Below are 21,576 nucleotides of genomic sequence, written 5' to 3'. Positions count from 1 at the left end.
CAAGTTTTACAGGGATCTCTGTGTTTTCATGTATCATAGATTACATACACAATTCTATGTTAATTTTTTCTGATTTATGTTCACTCATTGAGAGACGCTTTAAATACTTCTAACCAAATCCTAGCCAGCTCAAGTCTGCTCTTATCTATCTTCCAATAATCCTTCCCAATTGAAAAAAAACACTTCTCCCATTCCTTCTTAGTCTTTTCACTATATCACATGCATGGACAAAGGTGGTACCTCTCAGATTGCTTACTTCCTTTGAGTTGCCAGTCCTCATAACTGCAACTTTAATGCCCGCAGTTAATCGAAGAACTGAATGGGCCCATAGAGTCATAACCGTAGAAGACTCTACTATTCTCCAAGCTTCTAATTAGCTCGCAAGAGAAGGAATTCAACTCCCAAAATTAAAATGTTCTTGAAAAAGAAGAATTTTAGGAAATATCAACATCAGGTACCCAGCCTTATGTACCCATGCAACTTTGATACATAACCAAACAAAATAAAAATCCAAAAACTATACTACCAATAGTTATTGCAATTACTTCCACTAGTCAAAATAACATGTCATGGGAGAATAAGTTCTTTTTCTACAAAACCTTTGTCCATCTCCTCTAATTCAGACAGATTACATCTAGGACAAAAGAGGAGGGGTGACTTAGATCAGAGCATAATGGCAGGTTTTAAGTACTTCGAACAAGGAGTTCCTTTCAACATCCTGCAGGGGACACAGCTTGACAATGAAATCTGTGTTACGTCTCCCCTCTCTGTATATACTGGCTGGATGGACTAAAACTCCTATTATTACATTTTCTCTCTTGAGTTCACACAGCACGGACACCAAGGATGATGATTGATCAGAAATGGTAAACATAAAACAGAGCACAGGCACTGAGGACAATGATTCTGATTCATCAACACAATTTTACTATACGTCAGTCACTCAATCCACATTCTACAATCGTTGGTATAAAATCCTCCTGCTGTATTCGGGCTAAGGATGCATTCAGCGCCTCTTTCAAGAGAGTGCCCTTATCAATTTACAGGGGACAATTAATACCTTCAGTGTACTACCTTACTGTGTAGGATTCGTCTGTTATGAACAGTCACGGGACCAATTTTTCACTTCACCACATGTGAAGGAACACACCTAACAGGATCCCTTATCAAACAGATACCGTAGTCCCTTATTGGACACTCAAAAATCATTCAGTCTCACATTCAAGGATCCTCATAGTTTACAACAATATCCCTCCAGACTTTACAATCACATAGACAATGAGGACAATATATAACAATCCTCCGACTCCTGAAATACAGTTATATGAAAAAGTTTGGGCACCCCTATTAATCTTAAGCGTATTGTTTTATAAAAATTGGTGTTTTTGCAACAGCTATTTCAGTTTGATATATGTAATAACTGTTGGACACAGTAATGTTTCTGCCTTGAAATGAGGTTTATTGTACTAACAGAAAATGTGCAATCTGCATTCAAACAAAATTTGACAGGTGCATAAGTATGGGCACCTCACCAGAAAAGTGACATTAATATTTAGTAGATCCTCCTTTTGCAAAAATAACAGCCTCTAGTCGCTTCCTGAAGCTTTTAATGAGTTCCTGGATCCTGGATGAAGGTATTTTTGACTATTCCTACAAAACAATTCCAGTTCAGTTAAGTTTGATGGTCGCCGAGCATGTACAGCCCTCTTCAAATGATCCCACAGATGTTCAATGATATTCAGGTATGGGGACTGGGATGGCCATTCCAGAACATTGTAATTGTTCCTCTGCATGAATGCCTGAGTAGATTTGGAGCGGTGTTTTGGATCATTGTCTTGCTGAAAGATCCATCCCCTGTGTATCTTCAACTTTATCACTGATTCTTGAACATTATTGTCAAAAATCTGCTGATACTGAGTGGAATCCATGCTTCCCTCAACTTTAACAAGATTCCCGGTGCCGGCATTGGCCACACAGCCCCAAAGCATGATGGAACCTCCACCAAATTTTACTGTGGGTAGCAAGTGTTTTTCTTGGAATGCTGTGTTTTTTTGCCGCCATGCATAACGCCTTTTTGTATGACCAAACAACTCAATCTTGGTTTCATCAGTCCACAGGACCTTCTTCCAAAAAGAAATTGGCTTCTCCAAATGTGCTTTTGCATACCTCAGCTGACTCTGTTTGTGGCGTGCTTGCAGAAACGGCTTCTTTCGCATCACTCTCCCATACAGCTTCTTCTTGTGCAAAGTGCGTTGTATAGTTGACCGATGCACAGTGACACCATCTGCAGCAAGTTGATGCTGCAGCTCTCTGGGGGTGGTCTGAGGATTGTCCTTGACTGATCTCACCATTCTTCTTCTCTGCCTTTCTGATGTTTTTCATGGCCTGCCACTTCTGGCCTTAACAAGAACTGTCCCTGTGTTCTTCCATTTCCTTACTATGTTCCTCACAGTGGAAACTGACAGGTTAAATCTCTGAGACAGCTTTTTGTATCCTTCCCCTGAACAACTATGTTGAATAATCTTTGTTTTCAGATCATTTGACAGTTGTTTTGAGGAGCCCATGATGCCACTCTTCAGAGGAGATTCAAACAGGAGAACAACTTGCAAGTGGCCACTTTAAGTAGCTTTTCTCATGATTGCATACACCTGGCTATGAAGTTCAAAGCTCAATGAGGTTACAAAACCAAAAAAGGTGCTTTAGTAAGTCAGTAAAAAGTAGGTAGGAGTATTTAAAACAAGAAAATGATAAGGGTGCCCATACTTATGCACCTGTCAAAGTTTGTTTGAATGCAGATTGCACATTTTCTGTTAGTACAATAAACCTCATTTCAAGGCAGAAACATTACTGTGTCCAACAGTTATTACATATATCAAACTGAAATAGCTGTTGCAAAAACACCAATTTTTTATAAAACATTAAGCTTAAGATTAATAGGGGTGCCCAAACTTTTTCATATAACTGTATACAGGCAGAATTGTGAAGGCACCTGACCAGAATTGTTGTGAAAGGTTGGCTACTTGTCACTTCATTCAATGTTCATTCAAGCGTCATTCAATCATCAGTTATACATCTAAAGACACATTGAAACATATGACAGACCACAAATGATACATACAAAATTCAAATACCGGCAAAGGTTCAACAGAGATTGTCTTGTTCGCACCACCAATTACCCGTCTTGCAGCCCTCTAAGTAACACTGAATTTTTAGTAACACAATGGGTTACTCACCGCGGATCATCATTCAGTGTTCCGAGAGATATATCCTTGCAGTCGGGTCCAAAGGAGGTCCAGTTCTGACCATCCTGGGTTTTCGGCACCATGTGGAAAGGTTTAGGAGAAACTCAAGGGGTTTCACACGTTTGCCAGTTTTGATCAAATCAGGGATCGGAGACAAGAGAACTCACAGCCAATTCTGTCTGTGTCCCTGCCTTGTCTGAGTCTCAGAAGCCCAGTCACATATCTTTATTACAACAACAGAGATATGAAAGGGAGAATGTCTTTGCAGGCTTTACATTACCTCATGCTGCAGATATTTTAATTGGGGAAAGAAAGAATTTTAATTGTAATTCACAAAATCATAAATTATTTAAACTGATGCAGATGTCCTTGAACTAAACTAGCTCTGTTCGATGATCTATACTTTAAAAAAACAGAGAAAAATGAAACAGAAACACAGCTCTACATCCTGTTTTATCGCTTTTATGAATAACACTTATACAAGCTAATATTAAATTATCAAAGATATATAGGTAGATTTAACTGTCTAAAATAATAATCAAAGCAAAGTATAAATATTTACCATAACATGTGTAATAATGAGAAATGACACAGGAAATAAGTATTGAACACGCTTACAGAAAATTATTTATTACTTCGTACAAAAGTCTTTATTAATGCTGACCGCTTCAAGACGCCTCCTGTATGGAAAAGCTAGTCACATGCAATGCTCAGGTGTGAGTTTGGCCCATTCTTTCACACAAACACTCTTCACAACCAGAAGGTTCTGTTGGCTTCTTCTATGAATTCTGAGCTTTAGTTCCTTCCATAAATTTTCTATTGGATTCAGGTCAGGTGATTGGCTGGGCTATCCCAGCAGCTTTATTTTCTTTCTCTGAAACCATTTGATAGTTTCCTTGGCTGTGTGCTTGGGATTGTTGTCCTTGGCCCTTGAACAACTCTTCTGATAATTCTTTTCACTCATCGGAAATCTTGCCATGATCACCTGCTTGTCGCTGGTTTATGGTAAAATTATGTTCTTTCCACTATCAGATTTTCGCCCCAACAGTGCTCACTGGAACCTTCAGTAGTTTTACAAATTCTTCGGTGACCAACACCATCAATATGTTTTGCAAAAATAAAGGTCTTGAGACAGCTCACTTGTTTTACCTATCATGAGATGTTTCTTGTGTGGCACTTTTGGTAATGAGACACCTTTATATAGGCCATCAGATGAACCAGTTGACATTATTTTTCACTAAATGGCAGGATTGCTTTCTACTTATTGAGAGATTTCAGCTTGTGTCATGACTTTCCATGCCTTTTTGCACCTCTCTTTCTTCATGTGTTCAATAATTTTTCCCTGTGTCATATCTCATTATCAGGCTATGTGCGCACGTTGAGTATTTGAGCGCAGAAATTTCTGCAAAGTTTCTGTATCTGTTGGTAGCAAAAGCGCTGCGGAAAAAAATGCCTGTTTTTGCGACGATTTTGATGTGTTTTTGGTACGTTTTTGCATGCGTTTTTCTAAGCATTTTGTACAGCAATGGCTGCTTTTTGAAGCTAAATAAAGATATTTGAAAAAACATTGCTTTAACCATCGGACTTGGGGTTAGTATATTGGTTAATTTAAATGATTAAAGAATGTGTTTGTTTTATTTCAACTAAAGTGTTTTACTCTAGGTGTGTGTGTTTACCTCTTTACCTTCAAGTTTAACAATGAGGATGTCTGGCTGACACCTCTTCATTACTAAACCTAGGGCTTTGTGTCAGCGACACCTAATCCCATTACCCCTAATCCCATTACTCCTAATCCAATTCAAATATGCATTTTCTGGGTCAGCTGAAGGCTGGTATTTTTAGCTTAGGAAAGGACTGATTATGGCTGATATTAATAGCCAGGGAAGGAGCCATTAGCCAAAATGTTCCCTGGCTATTAATAACAGCTCACCGCTGTTTGATTAGCCTTTACTGGCTAGGTTACAGGGGGACCCCTGAAAAAAATTGATGTAGGGTCCCCCTATAAAATCCAACCAGCAAAGGCTAAGCAGACAGCTGTGAGCTGATATTAACATCCAGGGAAGGGACCATGGATACTGGCCCCCTCCTAGGCTAATAATATCAGCCCTCAGTGGCCCCAAAAATTGTACATCAATAAGATGCGCCAAATGTGGTAGTAGGGTAATAGGGTTGGGGTTCATGTTAGCCTTGTATTGGCAGCTGACATGAAGCCCAGGTTAGTAATGGAGAGGCGTCTATAAGATTACTAACCCCATAGTAAAGGTTTTGAAACAAACACATGGCCTGAAAAAAATCATTTATTTGAAATAAAAGACCACATGGTTTTAATCATTTATTTAAAAATAAAAAAACACAGTATACTCACCTAAGGCCTAATCCACTGAAGCCAATGTTTCCTGTGAAAAACAAAAATAAAAACCAAGCATATCCCTCACATGTCCGACGTGATGACATAATCCAGAGTGTCCCATGAAGATCTGGGCCAGTTCTAGAGCAGTCACACCAGAAATTGCTAATGTGACTATTCTAGAGGACAGCAGGATATACACTTACAGGAGTGTAATGGCACCTGTGTGAGTGTATAGTGCTGAGATGTTGGGAGAGATGTCACTAGAGTTCAATCAGCTGATGAGCCCCGGTGACCTCACTTATGGCACTACCACTGAGTGAAAATTTTCTCATGCAGCATCAGTGCAGTAAGTGAGGTCACCGAAGCTCATCAGCTGATAGAACTTTGGTGACCTCTCTCCTGGCAGCTCAGCGCTATGCGGTGCTTCCGGGAACAATCACGCTCCTGTCAGTGTATTGCCTGCTGCCGGACGATCTGATCATGTGCACAGCACTTCAGGATTCTAACTGGCTATGCTGGCACAAGATTCCATAAAAAACGCGGCAAAAATGCACTGTGTGCACACAGCCTTGCGCATAACTTTATTTATGGACATCTATAGTTTGATTTTTTTGCCTGTGTAGATTGGATGGGTTGTTAACGACATCTGGTGAGAATTCCATGTTAATGTCACCTTTAGAAATATATTTACTTCCAAAATTGGTGACGTGTTCAATACTTATTTCACCAACTGTGTAGATAGATAGATACATTACTCGATATAAATGAGTATCCCACTGAACATAAGAACAATTTACAAAATTTTTACAAGACTGAATTTCATAGAACATTTTTTTAATCCATAACATGTAAGTAAGGTTAATAACATAACTTTCACTACAAATCTTCAGTTTTACTCAAATTAGTTGATACAAAAATGAATACACCCCACCACAAAAACTATTACATCTAGTATTTTGTATGATCTCCATGATTTTAAAAGACAGAACTAGGGCCAACCAGCAGTTGCAGCAGTTAAAGAGGCCCTCGGACGCCAAGAGGCCCTCAGACGCACATCAAGTTGAAGTGTATTGATGCAGACAGACCCATTGGGTCCATCCACGTCAATACACGCTGACGGCCAATCAGAGGCCAGCAGCTGTCATTGGCATGCACATGATGGGGCATGGCAGTGACGTCACACGCTCCTGGTGCACACCAATGTCAGCTGACAGCCTCCCAAGAGGACACGCGTGGTGCGGGACTGAAGGAAAGGTGAGTAGAATATTAATGTGCGTGTGTGTGTATATGTATATGTATATATATATATATATATATATATACAGTACAGACCAAAAGTTTGGACACACCTTCTCATTTAAAGATTTTTCTGTATTTTCATGACTATGAAAATTGTACATTCACACTGAAGGCATCAAAACTATGAATTAACACATGTGGAATTATATACGTAACAAAAAAGTGTGAAACAACTGAAAATATGTCTTATATTCTAGGTTCTTCAAAGAAGCCACCTTTTGCTTTGATGACTGCTTTGCACACTCTTGGCATTCTCTTGATGAGCTTCAAGAGGTAGTCACCGGAAATGGTGTTCCAACAATCTTGAAGGAGTTCCCAGAGATGCTTAGCACTTGTTGGCCCTTTTGCCTTCACTCTGCGGTCCAGCTCACCCCCAACCATCTCGATTGGGTTCAGGTCTGGTGACTGTGGAGGCCAGGTCATCTGGCGTAGCACACCATCACTCTCCTGCTTGGTCAAATAGCCCTTACACAGCCTGGAGGTGTGTTTGGGGTCATTGCACTGTTGAAAAATAAATGATGGTCCAACTAAACGCAAACTGGATGGAATAGCATGCCTCTGCAAGATGCTGTGGTAGCCATGCTGGTTCAGTATGCCTTCAATTTTGAATAAATCCCCAACAGTGTCACCAGCAAAGCACCCCAACACCATCACAACTCCTCCTCCATGCTTCACGGTGGGAAGCAGGCATGTAGAGTCCATCCGTTCACCTTTTCTGCGTCGCACAAAGACACGGTGGTTGGAACCAAAGATCTCAAATTTGGACTCATCAGACCAAAGCACAGATTTCTACTGGTCTAATGTCCATTCCTTGTGTTCTTTAGCCCAAACAAGTCTCTTCTGCTTGTTGCCTGTCCTTAGCAGTGGTTTCCTAGCAGCTATTTTACCATGAAGGCCTGCTGCACAAAGTCTCCTCTTAACAGTTGTTGTAGAGATGTGTCTGCTGCTAGAACTCTGTGTGGCATTGACCTGGTCTCTAATCTGAGCTGCTGTTAACCTGCGATTTCTGAGGCTGGTGACTCGGATAAATTTATCCTCAGAAGCAGAGGTAACTCTTGGTCTTCCTTTCCTGGGGCAGTCCTCATGTGAGCCAGTTTCTTTGTAGCGCTTGATGGTTTTTGCAACTGCACTTGGGGACACTTTCAAAGTTTTCCCAATTTTTCGGACTAACTGACCTTCATTTCTTAAAGTAATGATGGCCACTCGTTTTTCTTTACTTAGCTGCTTTTTTCTTGCCATAATACAAATTCTAACAGTCTATTCAGTAGGACTATCAGCTGTGTATACACCAGACTTCTGCACAACACAACTGATGGTCCCAACCTCATTTATAAGGCAAGAAATCCCACTTATTAAACCTGACAGGGCACACCTGTGAAGTGAAAACCATTTCCGGTGACTACCTCTTGAAGCTCATCAAGAGAATGCCAAGAGTGTGCAAAGCAGTCATAAAAGCAAAAGGTGGCTACTTTGAAGAACCTAGAATATAAGACATATTTTCAGTTGTTTCACACTTTTTTGTTACATATCATATATAATTCCACATGTATTAATTCATAGTTTTGATGCCTTCAGTGTGAATGTACAATTTTCATAGTCATGAAAATACAGAAAAATCTTTAAATGAGAAGGTGTGTCCAAACTTTTGGTCTGTACTGTATATATATATATATATATATATATATATATATATATATATACTGTGTTCCAAATTATTATGCAAATAATATTTTCTCAGATTTTCCCAAATTACCAATATGAATTGCAGTCATTGTAATTTTCCAGCCAAATAACTATTAGAGTACAATTGAAAAGTTTTTGCACAAACTGCCTATGATAACAGTATGTTTTAAAAAAATAAAACACTCAAACTGCACTCAAAATGCATGTTCCAAATTATTATGCACAGCAGAGTTTTCAACCTTTTCATTTTAATAAAGAACAAAAAATGGTCATTTTTGAAATTATAAGCATTAGCAGGTTATTACAAACTGAAATCAAACAGTTTTCAACTCAAAACTTTATTCTAGGTGATGTAACATTTGCACATAGGACCCCTTGTTCGAAAGGAGCTTCTGAACTCTCTCATTCATTGAATTTGTCAGTTTTTGGATGGTTTCTGCTTCAATTGTTTTGCATGAGGACAGAATACCCTCCCAGAGCTGTTGCTTAGACACCATAAGTTGGTCCCCTTTTATGCCCATATCAGCCAGAGATGCAGATGTGTTATGTGCAGCATGAGACGGGGCATTATCATGCATGAAAATGATCTTGCTGTGGAATGCACATTTCTTCTTCTTGAACCATGGCAGGAAGTGCTGTTTGAGAAACTCAACATACATTATAGAGTTCATCTTTACCCCTTCAGGGATCCTAACAGGGCCGACAATCTCTCTCCCCTTGATTCCAGCCCAAAACATTACTCCACCTCCTCCTTGTTGGTGCCGTAGCCATGTTTGCATGGGGTGTCCATCAACCAGCCATCCTCCACTCCATCCATCTGGACCATCGAGATCATTTCATGCATGATAATGCCTTGTCTCATGCTGCACATAACACATCTGCATCTCTGGCTGCTGTGGGCATAAAAGGGGACAAACTTATGGTGTGGCCCCCATGCTCCCCTGACCTCAACCCCATTGAGAACCTCTGGAGCATCATCAAAAGGAGTGTCTATGATGGCGGGAGGCAGTTCACATCTAAGCAACAGCTCTGGGAGGTTATTCTGTCCTCGTGCAAAACAATTGAAGCAGAAACCATCCAAAACCTGACAAATTCAATGAATGAGAGAGTTCAGAAGCTCCTTTCGAACAAGGGGTCCTATGTGAAAATGTTACATCACCTAGAATAAAGTTTTGAGTTGAAAACTGTTTGATTTCAGTTTGTAATAACCTGCTAATGCTTATAATTTCAAAAATGACCATTTTTTTGTTCTTTATTAAAATGAAAAGGTTGAAAACTCTGCTGTGCATAATAAATTGGAACATGCATTTTGAGTGCAGTTTGAGTGTTTTATTTATTTAAAAATATACTGTTATCATAGGCAGTTTGTACAAAAACCTTTCAATTGTACTCTAATAGTTATTTGACTGGAAAATTACAATGACTGCAATTCATATAGGTAATTTGGGAAAATCTGAGAAAATATTATTTGCATAATAATTTGGAACACAGTGTATATACATATATATATATATATACAGTGGGTGCGGAAAGTATTCAGACCCCTTTAAATTTTTCACTCTTTGTTTCATTGCAGCCAATTGGTAAATTCTAAAAAGTTCATTTTTTCCTCATTAAAGTACACTCTGCACCCCATCTTGACTAAAAAAAACAGAAATGTAGAAATTTTTGCAAATGTATTAAAAAAGAAAAACTGAAATATCACATGGTCATAAGTATTCAGACCCTTCGCTCAGTATTGAGTAGAAGCCCCCTTTTGAGCTAGTACAGCCATGAGTCTTCTTGGGAATGATGCAACAAGTTTTTCACACCTGGATTTGGGGATCCTCTACCATTCTTCCCCGCAGATCCTCTCCAGTTCTGTCAGGTTGGATGGTGAACGTTGGTGGGCAGCCATTTTCAGGTCTCTCCAGAGATGCTCAATTGGGTTTAGGTCAGGGATCTGTCTGGGCCAGTCAAGAATGGTCACAGAGTTGTTCTGAAGCCACTCCTTTGTTATTTTAGCATTGTGCTAAGGGTCATTGTCTTCTTGGAAGGTGAACCTTCGGCCAAGTCTGAGGTCCAGAGCACTCTGGAAGAGGTTTTCATCCAGGATATCTCTGTACTTGGCCGCATTCATGTTTGCTTCAATTGCAACCAGTCGTCCTGTTCCTGCAGCTGAAAAATACCCCCATAGCATGAAGGTGCCACCACCATGTTTCACTGTTGGGATTGTATTGGGCAGGTGATGAGCAGTGCCTCGTTTTCTGCACATATACCGCTTAGAATTATCACCAAAATGTTCTATCTTCATCTCATCAGACCAGAGAATCTTATTTCTCATAGTTTGGGAGTCCTTCATAGGTTTTCATATGTCTTTCACTGAGGAGAGGATTCCGTCGGGCCACTCTCCCATAAAAGCCCAACTGGTGGAGGGCTGCAGTGATAGTTGACTTTGTAGAACTTTCTCCCATCTTCCTACTGCATCTCTGAAGCTCAGCCACAGTGATCTTGGGGTTCTTCTTTACCTCTCTCACCAAGGCTCTTCTCCCACGATTGCTCAGTTTGGCTGGATGGCCAGGTCTAGGAAGACTTCTGGTGGTCCCAAACTTCTTCCATTTAAGGATTATGGAGGCCACTGTGCTCTTAGGAACCTTGAGTAATGCAGAAATTCTTTTGTAACCTTGGCCAGTTCTGTGCCTTGCCACAATTCTGTCTCTGAGCTCCTTGGGCAGTTCCTTTGAGCTCATGATTCTCATTTGGTCTGACATGCACTGTGAGGTCTTATATAGACAGGTGTGTGCCTTTCAAAATCAAGTCCTATCAGTTTAATTAAGCACAGCTGGACTCCAATGAAGGCGTAGAACCATCTCAAGGAGGATCACAAGGAAATGGACAGCATGTGACTTAAATATGAGTGTCTGAGCAAAGGGTCTGAATACTTATAACCATGTGATATTTCAGTTTTTCTTTTTTAATAAATTTGCAAAAATTTCTACATTTCTGTTTTTTTTAGTCAAGATGGGGTGCAGAGTGTACATTAATGAGAAAAAAAATGAACTTTTTAGAATTTACCAAATGGCTGCAATGAAATAATGAGTGAAAAATTTAAAGGTGTCTGAATACTTTCCGTACCCACTGTATATACATATATATATATATATATATATATATATATATATATAATTTTTTTTAGTTTTTTTTAATTAACCCTACAATGCGTATCGGGGGCCTTTCAGGCCCTGATGCTTACTTTTTTACTATTATCTGAAAAATTACTTTAGTTAGAATTTTGAAACTCTAGGTATTCCTCAAGTATGTCGTTGTTGGTAATATCCAGTTGTTCATATAATTTTTTTGATAGGCATTTTGGTGTAACAATGCTTTTTTGGGGAAAACCACATCTGTACAGAAAGGGGGCCTTTTAGGCCCCTGCTATTTTTATCATGTACTCAGCAGTGTTTGTGTCACAAGTTACTTTATTTGTAGTCAGGGTTGCTGGTGGAGGTGCCAGGGGGTGGATCATGCCATGTGAGGATGTCGTGTGATTTTGGGAAGGAGTGATAAGGCCTAGAAGGAAGACGTATCGCTTCTGCAAAAAATAAGTCCTGGAAAAATATCTCAAAAGAGGAACTTTATGCATATATTGGACTTTTACTGCTGGCAGGGAGTCAAAAATCGTATGGTGTTCCAATCAGAGAATTATTTCTGGCCCCACTTTCTGATCCACACTATAAAGCGACAATGGCAGTGGACAGATATGAGGAAATTAGAAGAAACATTTGATTTGATGATAAGCAAACTCGTGCAGCGAGGTCCCAAACAGACAAATTAGCCCCTATCAGTTATATCTGAACATATTTATCAAAAATTACACCAAACTTTACAATCCTAGTACTAATGTTACAGTAGATGAGCAACTTGTACCCTACAGAGGATGTTGCAAGTTCATACAATACATGCACAGTAAACCAGCGAAGTATGGAATAAAAATCTTCTGGATGTGTGATTCTGCAAATTATTATGGCATAAATGGGCTTATCTACTGGGGCAAAGAAGTTGATGCGCCAGTACAGAAAGATCTAGGGTCTGAGATTGTGAAAACACTTGCTGTACCAATATACAATTCAGGTAGAAACATTACCATGGACAATTATTTTACCAATGTTGGACTGGGCAATTTTCTACTTGAAAAAGCTGTTACACTTGTTGGTACTATGAAGACAAACCGACGAGAAATTCCTCAAGCAATGAAACACAATCCACAGCGAGCACTTTATGAGAGTGTCTTTGGTTTCAACAACAAAGCGACACTGGTATCTTACAAAGCGAAGAAGGAGAAATCCAATATATTACTCATTACCATGCATTATGATTGCAGTATTGACAGCAATGACAGGAAATTGAAACCAGAAATCATCCTGTATTATAATAAAACTAAAGGAGGTGTAGACAAAATGAGTTAAATGGTGGGAGAATATTCATGCAAGAGGCAAACAAGATGTTGGCCTGTAGTAATTTTTTCAAATATGCTTGATGTAGCAGCCCTGAATTCATTCATTATTTATACAGAAACTCATCCAGAATTCCATGCAAGGAGGAAGGACAGGAGACGCCTATTCTTGAAGGACCTCTGCCATGAACTTGTAATGCCTCATATGATGGAGCGAAGCAACATGAAATTCTTGCCAAGGCAAACTAAAGAAGCAATAAAACAGTGTGGCGTACAGTTTCAGGATATTCCAGGGCCAGGAGAAAGAAAATGAAAGCATTGTTTCATTTGTCCAAGAAACTTAGAGAGGAAAACTAAGCGATATTGTACCACTTGTGGGGAAAATGTCTGTAAAGAACATTATTCAGAAAAGATAACATGAGAAAATTGTTGGGAAGACCAATGAAATTGAAAAGAAAGAGTTAGAAAAGAAATGTAGCTGCAGCTAGTTTACTCTAGATTTATATACTTTTGTGTGTTTTCATATTTTTGTTTGAAATTTGGAAAAAAATATCTTTTTTGGTGTTTTCTAAGATGCCCCGTTACGTAAAAGTGTAGATTTGGGACTCAAGCATGCTAAGGTTAATGGACATACTGCTACATATGACTGTGAGGGTACATTATACTACTGTATATGACTATGGAGTGCATTATACTGCTATATATGACTATGTGGTGCATTATACTACTATGTATGACTATGGGGGGGCATTATAGTACTTTATATGACTATAGGGTGCATTATACTGCTATATATCATTATGAGGAATCATAATACTGCTATATATTAATATGGTGGTGCATTATACTGCTATAAATGACTATGGGTGCGTTATACTGTTATATATATATACCTATAGAGATGCATTATACTGCTATATATAACTATGGGGATGCATTATACTACGAGAGTCAGTCAATAAGTAATGCCTCCTATTTTTTTACTCCTTTTAATTGGCAAGAAATTCAAATGCAATTACATAGGTTGAAAACCACAACATTAACGATTAATTTGTCACTTTTCAATATAATCTCCATCCATTTCCACAGTCTTGGTCCACCGTTTAACAAGGGCATGTATTCCAGCATAGTTAAAATCATTATTGGGACCCACCATGCACAAACTTTTCTGTATCCCAGTTGTCCAATAATTTTCATCACACTGCCTTTACTGAGGAAGATAATGCCACACAATTCATCTGCAGTCACCCGGCGGTCACCACGAATGATGTCATCGACTCACTGAATGTTGCTTGGAGTCACTGCGGTTACTGGCCTGCCACTCCGCATTTTGTCATCCAACAGTACTGACATCCACTGTTGCATCACCGTACACATTTTTCAGTCTCATTAATTCGAATGGACGTTTCACCTTCTGCATGCAAGAATTCAATCATAGAATGGTGTCTAATACGAACATCGATGTCAGACACTTTGCAAACGGATACAGTCCTGCCACCTGTTGGTGCAGGAAGTTGCAATTGCTGTGGATTGGAGAAGAAGGTTTGAGGAATTGTGCCAAATTCGAATATTTAACATAACTACCTTATTTAAGGAGAAAAAAAATAGGAGGCATTACTTATTGACTGACCCTCGTACTTTATATGACTGGGGTGCATTATACTGCTATATGTGACTATGCGGTGCATTATACTACTATATATGACGAAGGGGGTGCATTTTACTTTATGGATGACTATGGGGTGCATTACACTTTATGGATGACTATGGGAAGAGCATTTTACTATATGGAGGTCTATGGGGTGTGCATTATACTACATGTATGACTATGAGCTGTGCATTATACTACATGTATGACTACGGGCTGTGCATTATACTATATGGAAGACTGTGGGCTGTGCATTATACTACATGGATGACAATGGGCTGTGCAGTATATTATATGGAGGACTATGGGATGCATTATACTATATGGAGGACTATGGGGAGTGCATTATACTTCTGCTATTGAGCCACATGACTTCTATGTTCACCCCTGGTGAGTATAACGTTTTTTTTTCTATACATTAAAGGACAGTAGCAGAACAGGGGACATAAACCAAGCTAGAATGGGGACCAGGATGAAGGGCTTATATATATATATACAGTGGGTACAGAAAGTATTCAGACCCCTTTAAATTTTTCACTCTGTTTCATTGCAGCCATTTGGTAAATTCTAAAAAGTTAATTTTTTTTCCATTAAAGTACACTCTGCACCCCATCTTGACTGAAAAAAAAACAGAAATGTAGAAATGTTTGCAAATTTATTAAAAAAGAAAAACTGAAATATCACATGGTCATAAGTATTCAGACTCTTTGCTCAGGCACTCATATTTAAGTCACATGCTGTCCATTTCCTTGTGATCCTCCTTGAGATGGTTCTACTCATTCATTGGAGTCCAGCTGTGTTTAATTAAACTGATAGGACTTGATTTGGAAAGGCGCACACTTGTCTATATAAGACCTCACAGCTCACAGTGCGTGTCAGACCAAATAAGAATCATGAGTTCAAAGGAACTGCCCAAGGAGCTCAGAGACAGAATTGTGGCAAGGCACAGATCTGGCCAAGGTTACAAAAGAATTTCCGGATTGCTCAAGATTCCTAAGAGCACAGTGGCCTCCATAATCCTTAAATGGAAGAAGTTTGGGACCACCAGAAGTCTTCCTAGACCTGGCCATCCAACCAAACTGAGCAATCGTGGGAGAAGAGCCTTGGTGAGAGAGGTAAAGAAGAACCCCAAAATCACTGTGGCTGAGCTCCAGAGATGCAGTAGGGAGATGGGAGAAGCCCTCCACCAGTCGGGCCGTTATGGCTGAGTGGCCCGACGGAAGCCTCTCCTCAGAGAAAAACATATGAAAGCCTGCATAGAGTTTGCTCAAAAACACATGAAGGACTCCCAGACTATGAGAAATAAGATTCTCTGGTCTGATGAGACGAAGATATAACTTTTTGGTGATAATTCTAAGCGGCATGTGTGGAGAAAACCAGGCAAGCACTGCTCATCACTTGCCCAATACAATCCCAACAGTGAAACATGGTGGTGGCAGCATCATACTATGGGGGTGTTTTTCAGCTGCAGGGACTGGTTGCAATTGTAGGAAACATGAATACGGTCAAGTACAGAAATATCCTGGATGAAAACCTCTTCCAGAGTGCTCTGGACCTCAGACTTGGTCGAAGGTTCAGTCAAGATGGGGTGCAGAGTGTTCTTTAATGAGAAAAAAATTAACTTTTTAGAATTTACCAAATGGCTGCAATGAAACAATGAGTGAAAAATTTAAAGGGGTCTGAATACTTTCTGTACCCACTGTGTGTGTGTATATATATATATATATATATATATATATATATATATATCCTACTAATATTATAAATGCGAAAGTTTGTGAGTATGTATGTTTGTTACTCTTTCACGAAAAAACAACTGGACGGATTTGCATGAAACTTTACAGTAATATAGATTATACATCGGAATAACATGTAGGCTACAATTTGTAATGATTTTATGTAATTTTGGTCGTAATATAACGATACATGTCAATTAAGTCGGAAAAAAAATCTGGCCTCTGAGAGCTATCTTGGCGTACGCTGCCTAAACCGTTGGAGTTACACACAGAGGATGTACTGTAGAATTGTTTGTCTTGAATAGTTCTAAATAAAAGTCTGCGACAGCATATATCTACCTTTTATGTGGAAGCCACTATGACCAAAATTGTGAACCATAAATTTAATTAAATTAGATACTATTTTACAATGCACATTTTAGTATATTTATCAAACTTTTTAGTATATTTATCAAACTCTTATATACACACATACACAGGTGATATTTAAATGGCTGATTTACAGCAGTCAGAAGAGATTGATAATACAATAATTTGCCCACAGTGGATCATTGTATAGTGAGGTCACAGTTGCCGCCTGTCCACAGTCAGAATACAGGGGTGATCATATACCGTGGCCAGGTACAAGTGTGGTACAGGGGGTTCACACACGACCCCCAGGGACTGACATTTCCTAGAAACTTTGGCAGCTGTCAGTCATGAGCTCACCCTGATACATTACACTCTGGAAACAGCTGAAGGGAGAAGGATAATTTATGACATTTTCTCAGACTTAAAAAAAAAAAAATAGCCCAGAAAACATCCCATATGTCAGGAACAGGTTACAAGGGAACTACACGTCCCAGCATGGCCTGCCCGCGCCCACAGCCCGGGGGGAGTGTGAGGCTTCCTCCTGCAGGTTGCCCGGGGGCACCGGGCCGTCATTGTCCTCACACAGGGGGTCCCCGCTGCCATTGTCCCTCCACATAACACCGTATAATAAAACATGCGCTCACCTGCGCCAGCTGCTGCAGCCGGGAATGTTCCGAGCACCTCACCTGGGCGGAGGGGAAGTGACTCACACACGGGGAGGGGCAGTAACCTGAGCGCGGCTCCATGGAGGATGCACACACTGCAGCCTGACAGCACCAGCAGCAGCGCTACACAAATGGCGTCCTCCCCTCCTGTGTGCAGCACAGCCCTGTGTGTGTGCTGCGCAGCATGTCACCCACAGCACCAGCAGGCTGCTCTCAGCTCCCACAGAGCACTGGGAATGGTTGCTATGGGTAACCGCGCCACAGCTGCTCCTCATAGACCATTTCACCTACAGCACCAGCAGGCTGCTCTCAGCTCCCACATAGCACTGGGAATGGTTGCTATGGGTAACCGCGCCACAGCTGCTCCTCATAGACCAGTCACATACAACTGATATCGTCTGTACAGCGATCGTAATATAACTAATTAGATTGTTTTAGTATTTTGTTTGAACTTTACTAAGTACCTATTTTGTAATTAGTACTTATAAAAATGCCGCGAAAGCGTAAGTCTAACATTTCGCAAAGCTCTAATAAAGCCCAAGCTATGAAAATAATTAGACGTGATGAGACGTCTCAACAAGCCGAGCAACGAAGGCTTGAGCAGGCGGTGCGATGTGCGGCACATAGAGCTGCAGAGACTCCAGAACAATCCCAAGCCCGGCGTGAACGGAATGCGGAGTTTTTGGCATCTCAACGGGCTGCTGAAACTCAAGAACAGTCCCAAGCCCGACGTGAGCAGCATGCGGAGTATCTGGCGTCTCAATGGGCTGCTGAAACTCCAGAACAGTCCCAAGCTCGACATCAGCAGCAAGCGACTTACATGGCGTCCCAAGGAGCCACTGAAACATATGAAATGGCCGAATCTCGCAGACGCACTGTTGCTGAAAGGGCAGCACAGCGACGTCAAACATTTACAAGAAATACATGGATATTGTTTAATAAAGCTGCATTTGAGTATGACGAGACTCTTGATTATGAAACTCACAAGCTTATAAAAATAGAAGCAATGACCATAGATTGCAAATATTGCGGAGCTCTTAAGTGGAAAGAGGAAGCAGCAGGTATGTGTTGTTTGGGCGGGAAAGTAGCTCTTCCTTATATAGACGAGACAGTTCAACCTTTAAAAGAGCTTTTCTCTAATGAAACTGATGACTCTCCCCTTTTTCTAAATAATATAAGAAAATACAACATGTGCTTTCATATGACGTCTTTTGGAGCAGATCAAATTGTCTCAATGCCAGGGTTTTGCCCGACCTTTACAATACAAGGACAAGTATACCACCGTATCGGTTCTTTAATTCCTACGTCCATTTCGCAACCACAATTTTTACAAGTTTATTTCATAGGTGATAAAGAAGAACAAATCAACAGGCGTACTGAGTGCGTGCAAAGCGTAGATAGAAACATAATTAAAAAATTACAACGAGTACTTCACGACCACAACATTTTGGTGCATGAATTTAAAATGGCTAGAGACAGGATGATCAATGACGATCATTTCAAAGTAGTGATTCACCCATACCGTGTACCATGTGGTCAACATAAGAGACGATTCAATGCCCCTACTACAAATGAAATAGCTGCTGTAATAGTTAGTAGCGAACAAACTATGTCTTCGGGACATCGTTGTGCAGCCGCGCGATGGCATGCTCACTCGGGTTCCTGATACACATAGATTCTATGATGCTCTTGAGTACCCAATAATTTTTTGGAAAGGACAAGAGGGGTACAGCATTGATATTCCTCAGATAAATCCAATTACCAAACAAGCAATGCCAAGCAAAAAGGTGTCCTGCAAAGATTTTTATGCCTTTCACTTGATGGTCCGTCGCAGCGATTTTAATTTGATGCTTAAGTGTAGGCTCCTACTTCATCAGTTTCTGGTCGACATGTATGTAAAGATGGAAAGTGAGCACTTAAGGTTCAGTTCTTTAAATAAAAAAAAACTGCGCGCAGAAAATTATATTCACTTGCAAGATGCAATAAGAAATGATGCGGATTTGGATCCAAATAACTTAGGTCAGATGGTGATTCTCCCGTCATCATTTGTAAATAGCCCGAGATACCTACACGAATACACACAAGATGCGTTCACATACGTACGTAATTATGGGAGGCCTGATTTATTTATTACAATGACTTGCAACCCCGCTTGGCCAGAAATCACCAAAGAGCTTATAGCTGGTCAAAATTCAACGGACAGACATGACTTAACAGCTCGAGTATTTAGAATAAAAGTACAGAAGTTGGTAGCTCTACTTACAAAAGGTAACATATTTGGTGATATGCAATGCTTCATGTACTCGATCGAGTGGCAAAAGCGAGGTTTGCCTCATGTGCACTTACTGCTGTGGTTAAAGGAAAAATTGCATCCGAACCAAATTGACGAAATCATATGTGCTGAGATACCAAACCCAGAAACCGATCAAAAGCTCTATGATACAGTGACAAAGAATATGATTCACGGGCCATGTGGTACATTCAATTCTTCATCGCCATGCATGAAGGAAGGAAAATGTACCAAAAAATATCCGAGGAAGCTTTTAAAAGATACTCAAACCAATGACAAAGGTTATCCTTTGTACAGGCGCAGAGCACCAGAGAATGGTGGACGCACGACGATTATAAAAACCAGTAGAGGAACACAGGAAATATTGGTGGACAATAGCTGGGTGGTCCCATATTCTCCACTCTTATCAAAAATTTTTAATTCTCATTTAAATGTAGAGTTCTGTAATACGGTACAGGCGATAAAATATATTTGTAAATATATTAATAAGGGTAGCGACCAGGCTATTTTTAACATCCGCCAGCAAGGGAATGTTAACATTGACCCAAGAGATGAGGTGCAGACCTTTAGAACCGGCCGATATGTTAGTAGTAACGAAGCAGCGTGGCGGACCTTAGGTCTGCCTCTGCACGAGAGACACCCAACCGTCACTCATCTCACGATTCATTTACCCAATGGTGAGAGTGTTTACTTTACGGAAAATAATTTTAGAGAGAGATTAGAAGCACCACCTAAAACTACACTAACTGCATTTTTCCTGTTGTGCCAAAGTGATACGTTTGCAAAAACATTACTTTACATTGACGTGCCTCGCTACTATACTTGGAATGTGGCACGGAAGCAATGGAAACGTCGTTTACAAGGAACACCTGTCGATGGCTGGCCAGGTGTGAAGGCAGGAGACGCTCTAGGTCGCATTTACACGGTGCACGTTAGCAATTTTGAATGTTATTGTTGCGTATGCTGCTGAATGTAATAAGGGGTCCAACCAACTTCTCGGATTTAAAAACATTTGAAGGTCAAGAACTTGCAACTTTTCGGCAGGTGTGTGAGAAGATGGGGTTGTTGGAAGATGATAACCACTGGGACACTGGGATACCACCTTAGAAGAGGCCGTGCTATGTCGCTCCCCGGCGCAAATAAGAGAGCTGTTTGCCATATTGATATGCACTTGCAGTTTATCCAATCCTCTACAACTCTGGCACAAGTATAAAACTGCGTTATCAGAGGATATCATGCACAGATTTGAAAGAATGGATCACGTTAACGATGATCTCTGTTTCAATGAGGCGTTGGGGCTTATCGAGGACAAAATATTAATAATTTCTGGAAAGAAATTGTCCGATTTTGGTCTACCCTCACCGTGGCGTAGAGGAGAGCTGTCGAACGAGTTGATAAAAGAGCTAAGCTATGATACCAACCAGTTAGACGCTCACGTTTGCGAAACTGAGCCACGTTTGCAACCTGATCAAAGAGAGATTTATCACAAAATAGTAGGACGAGTTGAGAATGGTGAATGCGGACTTTTTTTCCTTGATGCCCCGGGTGGTACAGGAAAAACTTTCTTGCTTAATTTACTTTTAGCAAAAATTCGTAGCAGTCATAACCTTGCATTAGCTGTGGCTGCCTCTGGAATTGCTGCAACATTGCTAAGCGGTGGACGGACGGCACATTCAGTCTTTAAATTACCTCTTAATCTGGTGAACGAAGAAACCCCATCGTGTAATATCAGCAAGAGCAGCGCCCGTGGCCTCCTGTTGCAACAGCGCAAACTAATCGTGTGGGACGAGTGCACAATGTCACACAAACGCGCCATCGAAGCTCTTGATCGTTGTCTACAAGACTTACACAGTAAAGAAACAATAATGGGTGGTGTGGTT

The 21,576-nt window shown here is 40.3% G+C and overlaps 1 protein-coding gene across 3 annotated transcripts in view; it reads left to right on the top strand.

Annotated features, from left to right (window-relative positions):
- The window catches only part of LOC141156682 (coagulation factor XIII B chain-like), a 784,153-nt gene that overhangs the window by 586,492 nt on the left and 176,085 nt on the right, over window positions 1-21,576 (top strand). The window contains exon 11 of one of the 3 annotated variants that reach the window (XM_073642931.1): window positions 13,126-14,765. The exons of the other annotated variants lie outside the window; for them this stretch is intronic. Coding sequence (XP_073499032.1) covers window positions 13,126-13,319 — 194 coding nt within the window. The 3' untranslated portion in view covers window positions 13,320-14,765. Of the gene's footprint in view, window positions 1-13,125; window positions 14,766-21,576 lie in introns of those variants that run through there. 3 annotated transcript variants of the gene reach the window in all.

The sequence above is a fragment of the Phyllobates terribilis genome, unplaced genomic scaffold (assembly GCF_046119375.1).
Source record: "Phyllobates terribilis strain yellow unplaced genomic scaffold, ASM4611937v1 Scaffold_8__6_contigs__length_399053987, whole genome shotgun sequence".
Lineage (NCBI taxonomy): Eukaryota > Metazoa > Chordata > Amphibia > Anura > Dendrobatidae > Phyllobates > Phyllobates terribilis.
The sequence above is the reverse complement of the archived record's forward strand: the minus strand, read 5'-3'. Positions and strand labels throughout refer to the sequence as shown.